The sequence below is a fragment of the Sinocyclocheilus rhinocerous genome, unplaced genomic scaffold (genome assembly GCF_001515625.1).
Source record: "Sinocyclocheilus rhinocerous isolate Xijiao unplaced genomic scaffold, SAMN03320098_v1.1 scaffold1654, whole genome shotgun sequence".
NCBI lineage: Eukaryota > Metazoa > Chordata > Actinopteri > Cypriniformes > Cyprinidae > Sinocyclocheilus > Sinocyclocheilus rhinocerous.
In genome coordinates this window covers 276,922-296,159 of record NW_015639533.1, presented here as the reverse complement: position 1 = coordinate 296,159, position 19,238 = coordinate 276,922, and the positions used below count along the sequence as shown (strand labels likewise).

The 19,238-nt window shown below is 36.5% G+C and overlaps 1 protein-coding gene across 2 annotated transcripts in view; it reads left to right on the top strand.

The window, feature by feature from the left end:
- The window catches only part of LOC107751431 (glutamate receptor ionotropic, delta-2), a 422,702-nt gene that overhangs the window by 224,437 nt on the left and 179,027 nt on the right, over window positions 1-19,238 (top strand). For both annotated transcript variants that reach the window (XM_016567160.1, XM_016567161.1), the window contains exon 4: window positions 8,630-8,835. In XM_016567160.1, coding sequence (XP_016422646.1) covers window positions 8,630-8,835 — 206 coding nt within the window. The remainder of the gene's footprint in view (window positions 1-8,629; window positions 8,836-19,238) is intronic.

The following is a 19,238-nucleotide window of genomic DNA, read 5'->3' as shown; positions in this document are numbered from 1 at the left end:
AATGGAGAGAAAATACAACCAATTATTAATTACTAAGATAAAAAGTAGTGATTCAGAGAAAATGTAAATGATTTTTATATATAATATGACGTGTGCAATTTGTAAAAGTCAAGTTGTAATTTGAATTCCTGTTCTGAATGTAGATTATACAGGTAGGTAATAGAGACATGTGTTCAACATAATGTGTTGTCTCACTGCTTAAGGTGAAGTCTGTGACCTCGAATACGATTACCACCTTCCATAAATTCAGTCCGAATAGCTGTGGTGTAGCACTTATAATATTAGAATAACCTGTCCAGCGCTTTGCCAGACCAGGATAAGGTTAATTTAATGTAACGCAAGTCCAAATGAGATGATTTCATGGTTAACAGACACGTGGATGAAAAAGATAAAGGAAATTGAGTCCCTCTTTTGAAGAGATAATTAATAATGATTTAGGCCAATGACCCTATTATCCTCTCACGATAACCAGTCGCCCTCTGTATTGTAGGGTGGGTCAGAAGTAAGAATATATTTAATTGTACATTTCCCCTTTTCCTTATTGACGACAAACATTCCTTAATATAGTTTTCAAAATATACAACCGTCTTGAAGCAACATAATGGCCCAAGCTGGTCTTTTCATCAGGGACATTCTCTATCTCTCGTTCTCCGTCTGCCTGTTTCTCTCTCTGCAAGATGAACTGTGACATGAAGATTTGTTTTTAGCCCCCATTGTCACTCGCTAGGGTAGTAAAGCCTAGTGGAAACATTAAACACAGTAGAGAGGATGCAGCTAGTGGGAGATTCACAGCGTGAGAGCTCACTCAATCAGCACTCAGCTGCGGGCCTCAGATCCGGTTCTTTGGATTCTGCTCACAGTTCCTACCGGGCCACATATGACTGTGTCACTCAGAGCATCTATCTAGCTCTGGAATTTGAATTAAAGAGCTCCCATCAGACAAAAATAGTGCTGGTTCCCTCTAATCAGTAATCAGTAGACTGAACCGGAAACTGGCATGTATTGACTCGTGTCAAGCTTTTGAGTGACTTAAGTCTCAGGCAGGGGTGGACGTACAGTAATCAAGCTCAGCACCAATTGATTTCTCTGTTAGATAAACGGAGGTAGAAGTAAACTGAAGACTTTAGAGGAGTAGTTGGGACTTTTCTTACCCCTCTTCACTGTTCCCAATTAGGAGGGGCTTTCAAACTTCTTGAGGCCAAGGACCTCCAAATATGTTGATCTCCTTGTGACCCTGTTTGCTAAAATATAAAAGCAGCTGTGTATTTTTATGTATTAAAGGAAGAATCATTTATACTGTGTGTGTGATAAATATTAAGGGTTACATTATAAAGACAATGTGTGCAAAATTAATTAACTGGCTTTTGTATTATTTGTGTTTATCATATCAAAGCCAAAATATTAAATATATATATATATATATATATATCTGGGAAATATTTTCTGTACTGTTAGATGAATAAACTAGAAGAGAAGATAAATCCAATATGTTTTTGGTGTAATCTGTAACATGCTAATGTGTTCTTGAACATTGCATATTGCAAGAGATTATTGAGAGATTTACTAACACGTCAATACATCTACCTATCAGAGAGAGCAAGCCATCATCAAATTAATACAAGAAATGGCTCAGAAAGATCATCATGATATTTTTCCACCAGATAGGGGTGAAAAATGGCCAGCTTCTTAGGAAGCAAAGTAATTTGAATGTTATTCAAAGCAAGGACAAAAGTTTTGCTACTTCTGCCATTCATTTTGGTATTAGATTGTTCAATGAATATAAGGTGGACGTTTAGGGTCTTTTTTTGTAATTGCACTTGCATGTTTCATAATTTTGTATTTTTATTGCATGTGAATGTATATTTGTGTGTGTATAGATGGATGTATGTGTGTGCGTATGTATGATTTATTATTATTTGGTGTAGTATTATTGAATATGTTTTGAACATTTGTTTTTATATTTCTCAAGTATTTTGTATTTACTGTAGACACTTTTACTTGTATTTTTTGTTGTAATTTTATCTTTCGATGTACTTTCTGCATTAATTCAGTCTCAGTATTGCTTAGCAGAAAAGTTCATAAACTTCAACTGCATATACAGTGGGTAAAATAAGTATTGAACACGTCACCTTTTTTCTCAGTAAATATATTTCTAAAGGTGCTGTTGACTTCACCAGATGTCGGTAACAACCCAAGTAATCCATACATACAAAGAAAACAAAACAAATAATTTCAGAAATTAAGTCATGTGTAATAAAGCAGAATGAAACACATGAAGAAAGGGAGGTGCAAAAAGGCATGGAAAGCCAAGACACCAGCAGAAATCTATCAGTAATTAGAAAGCAATCCTGCCCCTTGTCAGTGGAAATGAATACTAGCTGGTTCAGTCTCTACACCTACAGTACCAGGATGATGAAGATGAAACAAGGGTGGACATTTCAGCAAGACAATGATCCCAAACACAGCCAAAGAAACTCATTTGGTTTCAGAAAAAGAAAATAAAGCTGCTAGAATGGCCCAGCCAATCATCTGACTTGAATCCAATAGAAAATAAGAACTAAAGGTCAGAGTTCATAGAAGAGACCCACAGAACCTTCAAGATTTGAAGACTCTGTGGAGGAATGGGCCAAAATCACACATGAACAATGCATATGTAATGGAGGCCAGTGGGTCGGTGCTGTGCAGGTGAACCTCACTCCCCTGAACTCAAGAGGCGCACTAGCGACTGACGCTAGTGGCTGCAGTCTTTAGCCTCCTTGTTAGTCCGCCTGCCTCCCATGCTGGAGACCCGGGTTCGAGTACCGCTCGGAGCGGGTGCGAGTAGGACCTGGGGGGGTTACACATGCGACTAGTTTCTCCATACAGGAGGCGTCTTGAAGCTGTCATTACCAACAAAGGCTTTTGTACAAAGTATTAAATAAATTTCAGTAGTTCAATACTTTTTTCCCTGTGTCATTCCATTTTATTACACAAGTTAATTTCTGAACTTATTTGTTTTGTTTTATTTGTATGTATGGATTAATTGGGTTGTTACCGACATCTGGTGAAAATTTCATGTCAACAGCACCTTTAGAAATATATTTACTGAGAAAAATGGTGACGTGTTCAATACTTATTTTACCCGCTGTAAGGACAGACATATACTTAAAGAAATATAAGAAATAATTCTGTTACAAAATGACACTACTGCTCAAAAGTTTGGACACAGTAAGATTGATATTTATTGGACACAGTAAGATTGATAAGTATTTATTGAAATAAATTAATACTTTTATTCAGCAAGGATGCATTAAATTGATCAAAATAAACAGTAAAGACTAGTAAACAGTAAAGACAAAAATTTATTGTGTTTCCCACAATAATATGAACAACTTTTTTAACACTGATAATAAAAAGAAATGTTTCAATAGTATAATTGAACACCAAAGCAGCATATTAGAATGATTTCTAAAGGATCATGTGACAGAAGACTGGAGAAATAGCTGCTGAAAATTCAGCTTTGCCATCACAGGAATAAATTACATTTTAAAATACATTAAAATAGAAATCACTCATTTAAAATTGTAATAATCTTTCACAATATTAATGTTTTTACTGTATTTTTGATCAAATAAATGCAGCCTTGGTGAGAATAAGAGACTTTTTAAAAATCTTACAGACCTCAGGCTTTTGAATGGTAGGGTATATGCAGATTTACACAATCATTTTCATTTTTACTGTTAAAAATTTGGATTATATATAGAATGATTGTTATTATTCTCAAACAGTTTTCAACCAGTCTTTAGACGAAACACAGAACAACTTTTCAGTTCGAAATCATGGGGTCAAAGTTTGGCTAGTTAGCATAGGTTCAGTTCACAGGTGACAGTTAAAATATATACCTCACATACATTGTAAGTTGAATTAAAGCATTTGCCAAAAGATTATTTTAACCGTAATTTTCCACAAGATGATGCAGAGCTATTAATCAGAGTGTTTTGTCTGAAAGTTATTATTTTAAAGTTGAGCACAGTAGCATATGCTGGAAATGCTTAGAGTTCAAACTGAGATTCTCTGACAGGGAAAGTGAGGGCAGAGTCTGTAATAATAATGGAGACGCTAATGCTAATTGTAATTACATGTGTATTTTTTGACAGATGAAAAGGGCCTCATTGGTGCGTTACCGCTGTGCTGTGTGTCTGTTTGTATTAATCTCCCTCGCTATAAGCTCTCCTGTTAAGAAAGAAGTAATAAACCCAAGCTACCTCCTCATCTTTGAATGGGAGCTCTGTAATGTCCCGACTTCATAGAGTCGTAACTGAAAAATAACAAGCAGTGTACCATTGCCTTCCGCAGCCCCATACTGCAATATCGTAGCCTTGTAACGTTGCCGTAAACGGCTCCTACCCAGATGCCACTCCAGCACAGGGACTGTATCGGGTCCCCCTATGTGTCCTCCGCTATAAACACAAGCTGCTGTCTGCTGGAGCCCTGCCCTCCGCACTAGCAGGAGAACCCAATAAGAGAGCAGAACCGCTGCCGTAGATTTGCTTTAAATTGGATCCAGTGCACAGATGGAGGCACCGGTGCTTTTGACCCTCCTCCGGTGTGCTGTGGATGTTGTCCTCGTCTTCCCTTTTTAGCTGCATCGAGTGACAGAGTTTCAGTGGAGGTGCAGGCGGCAATGACCCTGCTAATTAAGCCAAGAGCCAAACCACTCTGATTCGAGTTTTCTTGTGTCCTGAAAGTTAAAAACAATGGATTTCAGTTAAATGGTACTTCAAAAGAGAATTTTACAGCAGTGTTGGGAGGTAATTAACTTCGAGTAGTGACACTACTAACTTGACTACATTTTTCAGCAGTGTGATAGCAGTTCAGTTATGTTCTTAACAGTGTAGCTTTTCCAGTAACAAGGTACTTTATCCAGCCCAGTGTAGCATTGTACATTGCGGTTTTTAATGTCTGACCTGAGGAAATAATATCACAGTCCCTATACTTTGTAGTATGTTTTTGCTTATGCAAATGAGGTGGGGTTTTTTTGTATACATTTATCTGTTCAAGTTTTATTTTAATTGGCATTATTATTTAATTAAAATCCCCTGATTCAAATGTTTCTGATTTAAATTATATATAGGACAGTTTTTAATTTTTTACATTGTGTGTTTAATTTTTAAAACATTTCCTGTTTAACTTCAATGTGGATAGCTACTGTTTGTTAGTAGCTATCTACTTTTTCAAAACATTTGCTTGACTAGTTTTATTGCTTTAAATTTTGATTGGTTTAAGTTTTGTATGATCATTATTTCAAATGAATTAGCTTAAAATGCACAACACAAGTTTTACATAAATGCATGCATAGTTCGGTAAAAGTTGTTCATAAATGTTAATAGACTTAAAATGCATAAACATTTTAAACTTTACATAAATGCATGTATAGTTTCAAAAGTTGTGTACATAAACATTATTTTAAGTTTAAAAAAAGTACACATTATTTATTAAGTATTTTTTTAAGGTAAAACATTTAAAATGCACAAGTTTTCCATTAAAGAATGTATAGTTAATAAACTAAAACTTAAAACACAAACACGATAAGTTTACATAAATACATTATTTTCAAAACATTTGCTTGACTGTTGTTTACGAATTTCAAATTACGATTAGTTTGTAGCTTCGCCAATGCTACTATAACTCGGCATATTTTACAATATGTATAATTTGATATGTAATGCAATATATTTATATCGATTTTGCAATAAGGAAATATCAAGTTCTGTAGCTTGACAATTAAATCTGAAAATATGTGATGTTTTAACAGACGTATTTTGGAAAATAGCAGTCTGTACCCTTATGGAAAATCCAGTTTGAAATAATAGGTGTGGTTAGTTGTTTTCTAGCTCGTTAGCTGATCCAAGTTGGTCATTGATCTTACCAGGTTCCAAATAACAACCATACTGACCATATGGTATCTGTTTTTGCGGATGCAAGATGATCTAATGTGGCTAATGACTAGGGTGGGCTCGCTAATGCTTTTAGCTTAAGATGGATTTTCCAGTCATTTCATGTTGTTTTTCTGCTTCAGTTATGCATCTAAAACATAGGCATGATATTAAGTCTTCTTTTAGCGGCTCATGACTGAAGGGCTACCTACAGTAAAGATGTTTTCATTCGATGCTTTTCCGGAAAGTCTCTTTTTTGCTCACATCTCTGTCACACAGTCAGTCTCACCTTCAACACCCCCCACCTTAATTCCCCCTGGTTCCCTCGCCCCAGTCCCATCTTTCAGGGACGCTTTGATCCTGCATTCTCAACGCCTCCCCGCTCTGGTGGAAACGGTTTGATGTAGGGAAAGGCCGCCTGCGCAGAGGGATGAGTGTGCAGCAACTCTTCCTCTGTGAAATACATCTTTTATGTAGCACAGCCCTGAGACAGCACTTCTGCCTCGCCACACCGCAGTGATAAATGTTCTACACAGGTTTCTGCTGCCGCCCACTCCTGAGCACTGTTAGCACACATGCTAATGCGTTCCTGTGCCACACGGTCGTCACAGTAATGGTGAAGGTGAAAACAAAATGGTTGATATTGCCAGGCGTAAGGGAGTTTATATTCAGTCTGATACGTAGTACTGTTGCTGATTTTGATTTCTTTTCTGATATTTCTTAAAGCCTCATGATGGCTGATAGAGGCATATCCGTGTCCGTTCATGTACTAGAAATCCCTACAATAAATACAATGATTTTGTGATTTTTTTAAGGTAAAATGGGTAGTCATTATAATTGAATGTGCCATTTAATAGGCACTTAAATTATCCCACTTTTATTTGTTTATCATAACGGCAGCAGTTATGGAACATGATCCATCTTTAAACAACTTCAAATTTAAATGAATGTACAACAGGTGCCACACAACTCATTTTAATAAATGTCACATTTGGCTTGATCATTGTTTAGTGTGAAATAACTCTCTCTAATCTCTCTGTCATGACCTCTGGCAAACACCACTGTCTGTTTGAATGAGCGCTGTGATTGAATGCTCTGTAACTGCTTGTGTCCTTTCAGCATTTATGCTCAGGTTCAGTTGAGCTGCAGGAGAAATAACTCTTACAGTATCTACATGACTATTTGCTAACAAGGTTTGTTTGCTTCAAAGGTTGTGTTGTGCATTAATTTGCACTAATTTTCATGCTAAAGAAATAATAAATCACTTTTTTTTCATTTGTACTTTTTCTTTTATTTTACATTTTAATAAATCACTATTTTAAATAAATGAGGCATTTATGGTTCTTGCATTTAAAAGGTGCACTAAGTAATTAAAAATATATATCTTACCGACACCAAACATTTAGTTTTTTTCACGTTCATATCCTTGTGTAAAACTTTCTTTTTTTTTTTTTAAAGAAGTATTGTATTGTTTAATATAGTGTTATCCATGCTTTTATAACCTCCAGACTGGACTATTGTTACTCCTTATATAGCGGCTTACCTGCCAAAGTTATTAATCACCTCCAAATGGTACAAAACTCTGCTGTAAATTCTGTAAATAACTTCTGTAAATAAATTTACCTCCCTGCTTCTCTGTTTCCCAGCTTTTGTTTGTATGTTACATGACCTTTGTAGTTATTGGACCACCTTCTTGACAAAATTGATGTTCATCATCTGATTGCATGACCTCTTGTTGTTAATTATCTGTAGATGTTTGTTGTCAACACTTGTTTGTTTGAATGTCCCCTCTGATTGTCTGGTGTATTTTGTTTGCTAATTGCTTGTATTATTTTGTGAAGCGTCCTTGGGTTCCTGAAAGGCGCTATAAAAATAAAACATTATTATTATTATTATTATAGGGACCAATTCTCACTATTAACTAACTATTAATAAGCAGCAAATTAGGGGTTTGTTGAGGCAAAAGTCATAGTTAATGGTTTGTTATTAGAATTGGACCTTAAAATAAAGTGTGACCAAAGTACCTTATGCTCGCCAAGGCTTCATTTATTTGATTGAAAAATACATTAGTAAAAACTGTAATTTTGTGAAATATAATTACAATTTAAAATAACTAATTATTTTAAAAATTAATTTATATCTGTGATGGCAAAGCTATATTTTTAGCAGCAATTACTCCAATCTTCAGTGTCACATGATCCTTCGGAAATCATGCTGATTTGGTGCTCGAAAAACATTTATTTTTCTTCTTTCTTCTTCTTATTATTAATGTTGAAAACAGTTGATTAATTTAGTGTGTCCTGGCTGAATAAGAGTAAAAATCTTACTGACTCCAAACTTGTGAACTGCAGTGTATGTTTAAAATCATGTATACTCACATGACATGAAAACTTTAGTAAAATCAGTAGCCTAGAAGTTGTTTAATTTCACACGGAGCAGGTCCCCTCATGGGAGCAGCCATGTTGAGGTCACATGACCAGCCGATCACTACTTGCTTTATTTCAGTAACCTGCAGATTAAATAAACTTAATATTGCATTTCTACAATTGCTTCAGTAAATAAACATTTCCTCTAAGCATGTGTATAAATCCAAGACAATCACAAAAAGAATGTCCTGTGCCTTTAAGAAACATATAGAGTATATGTGTAACAGATTGTGACAAGTCACATAAAAACTGAATGTAGTTTGAATTATATTGTCTGTTGTTGTTCAGATATCCGGGGCATAGAGAACTTCCTGGACCAGACGTCCCAGCAGGGGATGGATGTGTCTCTCCAGAAGGTGGAATCCAATATTAACATGATGATCACTGGAATGTTCCGCACCATGAGGGTGGAAGAGCTGCATCGCTACAGGGACACACTGAGGCGTGCTGTGCTGTTCATGAGCCCCGCCACAGCAAAGGCCTTCATTACCGAGGTACATTCACACACACACGAGGACGTATGAATACATATCGCACACCAGCGCCGTAAATGTTCACACTTACATTTCATACAAATGGCTGCTCTTACACTAATAGATTTCTTTGCACTGCACAGATGCAAGTAGTGGCCCTCAAATCCAGCCAGCGGGCTTTTAACGCAAGGCCTTCAATCTGTCAGTCCAACCGGCATTTAACTAGTTCACATTATGTTGATCTGTGAGGCTCACAGCTCCAGGCAGGATATGATGTCATGGTAAATTGAATATTTTCAGTGCTTTTATAGCAGATTAAATACAGCATGTGTCAATACATTCACTCTGACACAGTCACTTTTTACTCGCTTCCATTTTGGCCTGAGTCCTTTTCTTCCTATGGGTCATAGTAATTCATTCTGATCGAAAAATGTCACTTGTTTTAATTGGCAATATTTGTAAGGAAGCCATTAAATGGTTTTGCTCTCTCTCTGATAACTCTCTCTGGGAATTAAACCATGAAGTATTGCTTAATCTCACATGCTATTCTCATTCGCCTTTAATTAAAAATATCCTGTGAAAAGCAATCAAAATCCAATTTTGGTTGAACGTGGAATAGGACAGGAACCATCAGTAGTGGTTGAGACTGCAGGCAGCTGTAATGACTCTTGGGTCTGGGGATGATAAGTTGATCGGGGGAGCTCAGAGTCTTAAAGATACACACTTCAGCCGGGGAATCATCGCAGAAAATTTAAAGCAGCTTATTGTTTTTGTTATTGGATTTGACTGGAAAAACGTTATTCTGGCGGTATGCTTGGCTACCTTTTGGGAACAAATTATTTTGCAGGAATACATTGGGAACCATGTGTTGCTCAGACATGTATTTTGAAAGGAGGCCACTCAGACATCACACCAATTCCCATCATATTAGAATCTAAACCTGAATTGATAATTGGTAAGTGAGCTGTTTTAGCGACCTCTCAGCTTGCTTAAATTAATGTCTGAGTCCTTTATGACACCCACAGAGCTTACGAAGGATCTGCTGTCAAATAGTTCACCTGATTATATCATTTTTTTGAACATTTTTTATATAAAAAATATATTAAATATATGCTCCATCATGCATTATATAAAAATATAAATATGCATTTTTATATTTTTAGATATATTTTTTTTATATTTGTTTCACCAAGCTTATATAGAGAGAGAACTATAAATTATAAGATTTTATCAGAAATAGAGTGAAGAGTATTAAAATGTAAAAGTATTTATTTTATATATATATTTATTTAATTAAGTTATATTTATGGGCGTTTTCTGCCTTTATTGGGACAGGACAGTAGAGAGCTGACAGGAAATCATTGGGTGGAGACAGATGGGGGTGGAATCGGCAAAGGACCTTGAAACGGACAGTAGAGAGCTGACAGGAAATCATTGGGTGGAGACAGAGGGGGGTGGAATCGGCAAAGGACCTTGAAACAGGAATCGAACTCGGGTCGCCGTGAGCGCAGTTGCGCTGTATGTCAGCGTACTAACCACGAGGCTATTGCCATTTATTGCCATTTGTGATAGAAAAGCTGAATTTTTAACAGCCATTACCCCAGTCTTCAGTGTCACATGATCTGTCAGAAATGTCTGATGTGCTGATTTGATGCTCAAGAAACATTTATTATTTTTATGTTAAACATGGTTGTGCTGCTTAATATTCCTTCCTGTCAAATTTGATCAATTTAATGCAGTCTTGCTGAATAACAGTATTAATTTCGTAAAAATGTTACTAATCCCAAACCTTGAATGGTGGTATGTATTGACCTTATTCATCAGAGTTAACAGACATTATCATGTGCATTGGAATGTTCAAAGCAGATGTCATAACAAATGTCACCGAGAAGGTGTTAAAGCTAGCGGTTCATTCGTAAATTCATACAAAGTTACCTTCACGCTGTGAAAATACAGACAAAAGACAAAGAGTGCAGCACTGAAAAGGGGCTACATAAGGTCTATAAAAAAGTAATAAATGTTAGGTTAGTAATTAATATTATGTTACTACTTGTTTAGCTATCATTATCAAATATCAATATAACATTTTTAATGTATACAGTATTTAGTATGTGTGTAAAAAATGAAAAATAATAATAATAAAATAATTCTTTATGAACACTGCACTATGCATTTAAAAAAATTAAAATAAATAAATAACAAATCAGTAGACATTTGTAGACTCATTTTGGGGCTTTGATTGCATGCAGTGAGTGTGTTCAGGTTTTCCAGCACCACAGCAGGGAAGACTATTAAACATCTGTTGTGAGCGTTCATTACCGGTTCTTGGAACTAAAGCTGCAGTGTTCTGGTTTGTTCAGGAACTGTCACATAAAAGCAGCGTATCTGGCTTATCTAAGTCTTTTGTCTGCACTATAAAGCTGATTTAAAGGCCAGTTCATTGTTCAAGAGACATTCTGTGTATAGTTGGAGACAAATTGCTCCTATTAGAAGTCATGTTTCAGCATGCAGCTGCTTCTCAGGTGTTTTATGGTCAATTGTGAACATGTTTTACTAGGGCTGGTAGTTGCGGGACTGTGCTTCACCAAATGTGGTTCATTTGAAACAACTTTTAGAAGTTTCTCAAAAAAATCATCAGAAAAGGCTTTGTCTTTATTGTGTAAGTCTCCAGTGTGCAGTGCTAGAGTTTGATGAGTCACATTTATTGAAATAATTGATGCTCTTTTGTTCTTATTGTTGAAGTCTAACAGAGTCTTTTACAAGCTCAGACAAACTTTACTGTGTGTGAATCTGTGCACCGGATTCTGTGCATGACCCATAGAGCCCCATTAAACAGTCGATGGCAGACACACGTGTCAAGATTAATGTTCACTGATGGCTCTAAACATGGACGACATTTGACTCTCGAGTCAGGGGGGGCAAGAAAAAAAACAAAAAAGAAAAAAGAAATCTTAGGGATGTAGCCTATGCATCAAAACAATGCACTACCATATTGCAACGCATTGTGTTAATACAGCGCAGTGAAGAATAACTTATAGAGGTTGCCTGCATTTACTAAACTGTGGAACTTTGACTCTTGCTGCTGATTTGAATGGCGATGCTTCCCGTTTTAAGTGTCAGTAATTGATGGCCTTTCATTTAACCAGAAATGCGCGTGCTGCTTTTCTGATGTCATTTAAGTTTTCCGTGTCTTTTTCCCGTGTCACTTGAAATGTGTCTGTTTTGAATCATTGTGATGAGACACGTGAGGAAAAAATAAACGATCAGTTGTGCGACTATTTTGTCATAAATCGCATACCATTCATTTCTGAACTTTCTACCGTCCGTTACTTGAAATGAAATTACTGGTTGATATGTCCCGATCTCAATAAGTTTACACACGCTTTTAGTCCGTGAACTGGATCTCGCTCAGGACGCGCGCTGTCTGTGGAAGTTTGGCCAGGACCACTTCCAGAATAAATCACCTAGGGATTTTTGTCCTGTCCATTCTTTATTGCGGACATTTCGAGAATGAATCCAGCATCATTCCCGAAACTTTGCAGCATGTATGTGTCCGAAAAACGAAAGTTTCATTCAAATTCTGAATGGATTATAGCCTAGAAAACACACAAAGCGCTGTTCCCTTTATTATCACTAAAAGAATCACTCATCAAAGTTCATCGCGATCTCACAAATTTCCGTTATAATCAAGCTCTCTAAACTACACAATAAATCTCTTATTTACATCGCGTCTGCACTTAGTCATGAGATGATTCGCGAGCGTGCAAAACTCCGGCTGTTTCAGCGGTGAGTGAATTCTGAAACTGTAACGTTTCTGATTGGCCATTGCGTTGAAGAAATCAACAGATATGTCTTTGTTTGGCTACATTGCTTAATGCTGCAAAAACACGTTAGATAGTTTGCCAGATATTTTAATTGCTTTTGCTTTCGTTTGGGGGTATTAAAGACCGTCTAGTACCCCGTACAACTGGGCCTGGGCTGACATCGGAGATTACTTGACTGAGGATATGGGGGGCAACCCCCCCCATTATTTTTTTTTGTGGGAACTTATGACTTTAACTTCACTACATTTGAAAGCCAAATATTGTACTTTTCACTCCACTACATTTCTATCAAGGTCCTCGAAGTAGAAAGTCTTTACTACTGTATGTAGCAGCTTTGGTGTCTGGAAGTCAGTGGGTGATTTTTTTCTCTAAAACGTGACTTTCTTTTTTTCAGACAGTTTATCAGTAATCACTCTTGTAGGGCTACATGAAGAGATTTTCCAGCATTTTTTGAACACTGACCAGTTCCAAATGTGATATTTATTTACAACAATTCAATAATACATAGGCTACAGACAGTAGCGCGTACATGACCCGCACAGAATCATTCTGCGTGGAAATGTATTGTCAACACTGTTCTGTGATTTCTCAATGAAATAGCTTAGAAACTGAAAAGTTCTAGCATATATTTTTTAATAACTAAATCCCACAGCTTTACTACTAGTAGAGAGACGCTGCCAGGTAGAATTAATTCACACACGCAATCGCTCTCACTAATGCATTCATATTAATGTAATCTTTACTGTGCTACTTTATCTGTATCTGATTTAGAATGAGCAGAAATCTGTGAGAAATATAATGACCCAAATACAAAAGAACTAATAAAAAAAGCTGTTATAGGAGCAATAGCAATGTGGGCAGCACTGTGTCATATGCCAAAGCTGTGCACAAGGTATTTGTCACAGCTCCAGACTTATTTGTTCATTAATGACGTCATCAGCGACTAGTCGACTTCGACTCGACTTTCATCACATAAAAGTCGACTTTGAAAAAGCAGAAGTCGTTCAACCCCTAATATACATATATATATACACAGTATATACATACACATATATACATATACAAACACACACATAGTTAAACTAAATGTATATTGTATATAAAATACACTGTATTTTGTATAGACATATATTGTATATTTTTGTGTTTACCATTAAAAATGTGTAAATATTATATATATATATATATATATATATATATAAACACACATAATTAAACTAAATGTATATTGTATATAATTTACATTTTGTATTTGGTATACTAAATGCAATTAAATTAAAAATCCATTTCAAGTTGAGACTGATAGTTTGGTAGTTTTACCCATTCCTACTGTTAATGCTATACCTAAGAACTATTTAATCATCAACATTTGCAAACATTGTCATAATCAGCCACCAGAAAATAGTCTTGCATACAAACACTAGTCTGACACGTGCAAGATTTCAGCATAACCAGCTTTGTCAGACCATTTTCAGTTTGCTTTCAGAAATTAATATTAAAGTCCCGTTGTACCATGTAGCTCGGACAAAAATCAGCACATTAGTTCCACAATCCTTCCTCTCGCTACCACAGCAAAATGTGTATTCATTTATTTACATTCAAAGCTGTCAGGACGAGGCAGCTGCTGTTTCTCATCAGCCGGTGGACTATGCGTGATTCACAGGCCTCACTAACTCGTCAACGTCTGTGGTCACTCTGGCTCAAGGTTACAGTGGTGACTGATGGCCCTGTCCTCACACACACACACACACACTCACACACAAACATGCACAGGCACACGCAAACACACATGCAGACGTGTTTAGACAAGCCTCTCTAACTACCACCCAAGGTCACGCTCACAGAAGCAGACAAACACAGCGGGTGAACTCCGTCAGCACTCGCTGTGACCTTAAGAGCTCTGATTGGATAAGAGGTAAACACTGCAAATGGGAAATTGGAGCATCTGTGTGATCCGCACTGGAAAAAAGTCGCAAAATAAAGGATAAAGAAAGACATTACTGAAGCGTGGCAAGATAACACATGCCTAAAAGGATGATGTTCATATCTGCTTTGAAGGTTAAACAGACAAGAGGCGATGATTGCTTCCTCTTCAACAGAGTCGCTTATGATAAAGTTATGATAAACAGAATTTGCGAGGTAGTTATGCCATTAAAATTATTTTAGATAGAGTCGCCAGTCACCTTTTCCCCCCATTTACATGAGTTTATATTTGAGGTGTTCATTCAAGGTGACAATTTGGATGTGTGCACTCCGCTGAGCTCTTATGTTGATTGACGTATGAGAAACTTTTCTGCTGCTCAGACAAATCCTTTCCACAGCAGCAGGAAACGGAGAGGCCTTTTCAAATACATTATTTAAAATGGAGGACAGGAGATGATGACTGCTCAGATTCATTGTATGTTTTATAGCCGGCCTTACATCATTGGTGCCTGTGCGGTGGTGACAGACAAGGGGAGTCTTACCAGGTACAAAGAGTCTTTGTAATTGTAATGAGCAGCACTGCCCTTTTCCCATAGAAAGTAACGAAGATTTAATGCGTGAGACAGCATGGTTTTCTAAATCCATAAATTCATATGTGACAGTATAATTATGAGAGTCCCCATAGGAAAGGAAAATCTCTTTAGTATCTCGCTTGTTTTACTTGGACAGCAAGGAGATTGAATGGAGAACAGAATAGCTTCTTGAAGTTTCCTGCTTCTTTCTTTCTCTCAAAGAAATTCATTAAACTCGTTTTTAACAAAGTTTTCTTTGCTTTAACACATTTTTATATGTATTCTTTGAGTGTTCTGAAAAAAAGTCATCATATTTAATATATAAATTTTTGTCAGTGAGAATAAAATTACTTTATTTGCCAGAATGCATTACCTTTGTTGAATTTCTTACATAAAGTGGTTTAGGGATGACAACCCGAAATTTAACATCACCCTGGTTCTATCGACAAAAAGCCAATATTATTTTTCCATTACCATTTGTGTCATTTTTTTCATGTTAATCTCCACAAATATGATTTTTGATGCATAAAATACAATCGCCAATGGTAAAAAGCTGAAGTTAGGCTACAAAACGAACTACACCAACTGTTAATCTTTTGATGACTCTTTTCAGTCTTAATTTAAAATCTTAAATCTTTAAAATTTAAAAAGTTAGAAAGTTTGAGTTGAAATAATTTGCCAGAGCACGGTTATAAACACAGCAAGGCTGTAGAAGCAGACTAGTGAGTAGATGAGTTTTCCTTTTTGCCATTATTATGTTTAATGTCCCCAAAAACCTCTGTAGTCCCATTTAGCCACTTTTTAGCAATCACCTTTTCCATAAATCGGGATACACACTACAAGATTAGCAGGTCGATTTTCAGACGAATTCTCCCCTTCTGACAATCCTAGGTAAAATCCTGATTTTCTTGATGGTTCTACAGATTATCTTATCCGACTTTCCTGTGGTGTGGGGTGTGTTAAGAATGATTGATCTGCTCGGAAGAACATCCAACATGTTGAATATTTCCGATCAGAAATCCTGTTGTGTGTGGGAATCCCTGAGGACAAATGTGCATGCAAGCTGTAGATTGTGGAAAGAAACGATTTCCAATCTCCTCAACCTCCATCTTGCGGTGTAACATTCAAAGTCCATGTTCATGCCGTCTTCACGACTCCTTTTTTCTGCGAATTTTTGGTAAAAGAGAAATGCAAATACAGTTATCGCCATTTCTTCTTGCCCATCGTCTGCCATTATTTACTGTAAAGTCACGTTTGACTGCACAAGTTTTCCCGTGTTCACAGTTGGGACTCTGGTGTGCTGTCTTGGTCACATTGTGGCACTCCACACATTATAGGAACAAAACTGTTAAATCTATGATTTTTTTTTTATTGTTATGTGTGTGGGCTCTCATGTTATGAAAATCTGATAAGAGACCAGCCTTAAGCCAGAGTGGGGTATAACGGATTTTATGTACTGTACTGTATTTTATGTTGTTGAACAAAACATAAAAAAATTTTGAGCATGACCTTTCATGCAAACTCATTCAAAAAACCCCACTGACTTCTGTACTGACTTGTTTATGGGTATTAGGACTCATTTCTGCAGCACTCTATTGCAATTTAGTACATTCCTCTTCCTGTCATTTGCAATTCAAATGCCAAGTCTCCAATCAATTTTAATATGAGCATTTCTGTCCTCTTACAGGCTTTTTATTCATATATCAACGATTGGCTTGTTTCTTTTTAATAGGAACTACAACAAAGTTGATTTTACTAGTCAGCAAGGGCGTAGTTAAAGTGTGAACTGTTTTAGTAGAGTCCCGGGTCATGCTCACTCATAAGCTTTATTTGTTTGTTTGTTTGCTTATATATTTATTTTTGTGAAATGGTGTTTGGTGCTACCATCTATGCAAAGTTGGTGCAATAAAGTAACATCATAGTTAACAATTACTTGTTTACATAGGATAAAGTGTGATTTGTTTTAGTAGAGTCCCGGGTCATGCTCACTCATAAGCTTTATTTGTTTGTTTGTTTGCTTATATATTTATTTTTGTGAAATGGTGTTTGGTGCTACCATCTATGCAAAGTTGGTGCAATAAAGTAACATCATAGTTAACAATTACTTGTTTACATAGGATATATATGTATTTTATATTATTTAGTCACTTATAGGCTATAGTTTGACAGAATTGTTCTAATTCAACATGCCATGGGAAGTCAATCTGACTTAACATTTTCTTATATTGATATTGTTTATTTCTTACTCCTTAACAGTTCATCAGGCTCTTAATGATTTAATCTATGCCATCTTTTGGAATATCTGAAGGCCATGAACCATAGTTCTTAACTGTAGCATTTGTTATAATAAGACTAGCCTATTAATCATTACCAGGCCAATGATGACTTTTTATAAATTAATCAATATAGCATTTGTTATGAAGAAACAACTGCCTGCACATTTAGAACCAATAGCTACAACATGCCACAGTTGTAATATAAATCTATAAGGACAAATCTTTTCTCTTAACAGATTATCTAATATAAATTCTACAACAAGTTAGACAAAATTTTACACAATAAATAAGCCTACAATGTGATGAATTCTAGTAAAGGTGGTCATGAGTAAAAAGATTTTAATATATGTGCTGGTTCAATACTTTTTTCTCCTCTTTTCATCATACTTTTTTAGTTTATTTGCCTTTTTTAGATACTGTTCGACTTTCTACATGGCATTTTAAAGTAGCTGTTTCTCTAAATAATTCAAGTAGATCACATATTTGACCATCAGCTTTGCGATAAGAATGGTTTGAGCAAATCTTATCACACTTCTCGAGCGCGCCGGTGAATGCGCACATAGTATTTGGTGATTCGCGCGACGCTCGTGAACTGCGCTTCAGTTATATTGTGCTGAGAACTGATTCGTTCGGTTAGTACATAAAGTTAGCGCTTATAAAATCGCAGAAGGCGCGATTGAAATAATTAATTAATAGCCTGATTCAAGGTTTCCATTAACCATGGTATAAACATTTGGGGGTTGTACTTGCTAGTTTTGGTTATTGGGGGGGTTATATCCCCCTATGCCCCCCACAAACTACGCCCCTGCTAGTCAGGATGCTCAGAAAGAGCAATGTTTGATAGCATAATGTTTACACATTATGGAGAAGTCAGCCTACAAACATTAGAGTCTGCTTATTAAGCTAGGAGAGGAAAAAGCATATTAACATTAAGAAAAATGACACACTTTAGCTTAATTGAAACATAATTGAGAACTCTGAATCTTCTGAGCCATGAAAGCACAGACAATGAGTACGAAAATTTTCATCGTCATCATCATCATGTCTATCAAAGACCCTGTTTATTTAACGCAATACTTGTTGTGTTAAATATAATGCTGTTGCATAAAAAAGACTTCCTTTACATAATGCTGAAACATCAGTAAATCATCCAGTGCTGTGTGAGCAAAGGCTTGTGTTTATAGCACGAGGGCCAGCAACCTCATCCTCGTGTGATCACCGGGCCAAGTGGCAGTGGCTGTTACGAGCGGAGATGATTCTTGGAGATGGGGTGGAGGCACTGATTGACGTGTCAGCTTTTTTATCAGGGTGGATGGCCACGGCTGTCAGCTGGAGAGTGTTTCAGCCCATATGATGGATTATTTACAACTCTTGCGCCGCCGCCGCTGCTGCTCGCCACATCCTCCGAGTCGCTCCTGTACATTACATGGCCAATTACGCCACGCTGGCCATTTTCTCAACTCAAATCAAATTATCTCTACATTGTGTTTAATTTCAGTCGCAAAGAGCTCAGCCGTTTTTACATGGGTCTGTGGAAACAATATATCACCCTGGGAGTCCTGTTGAATGGGCAAACAGGCTGCCATAAAGCAGTCTTTGGAAAATAGATAACACAGCTAGTGCTGGCTTTTTTGATTAAAGTGGAATGAAGGATGAAGAATGAAATTACTCGCGCTAGTATTTCTCCTTAATTCATGCACTTTACTTAAATGGGAAGCTCGCAACTAAGTCATCTGCGATGGTGAGAGAAGAAGTGCATTGTAAATTCATAAATTTTCCCTTGACGTAGATGGAAATGCCGCAGACCATTTTCCGACAGAATGACGAAA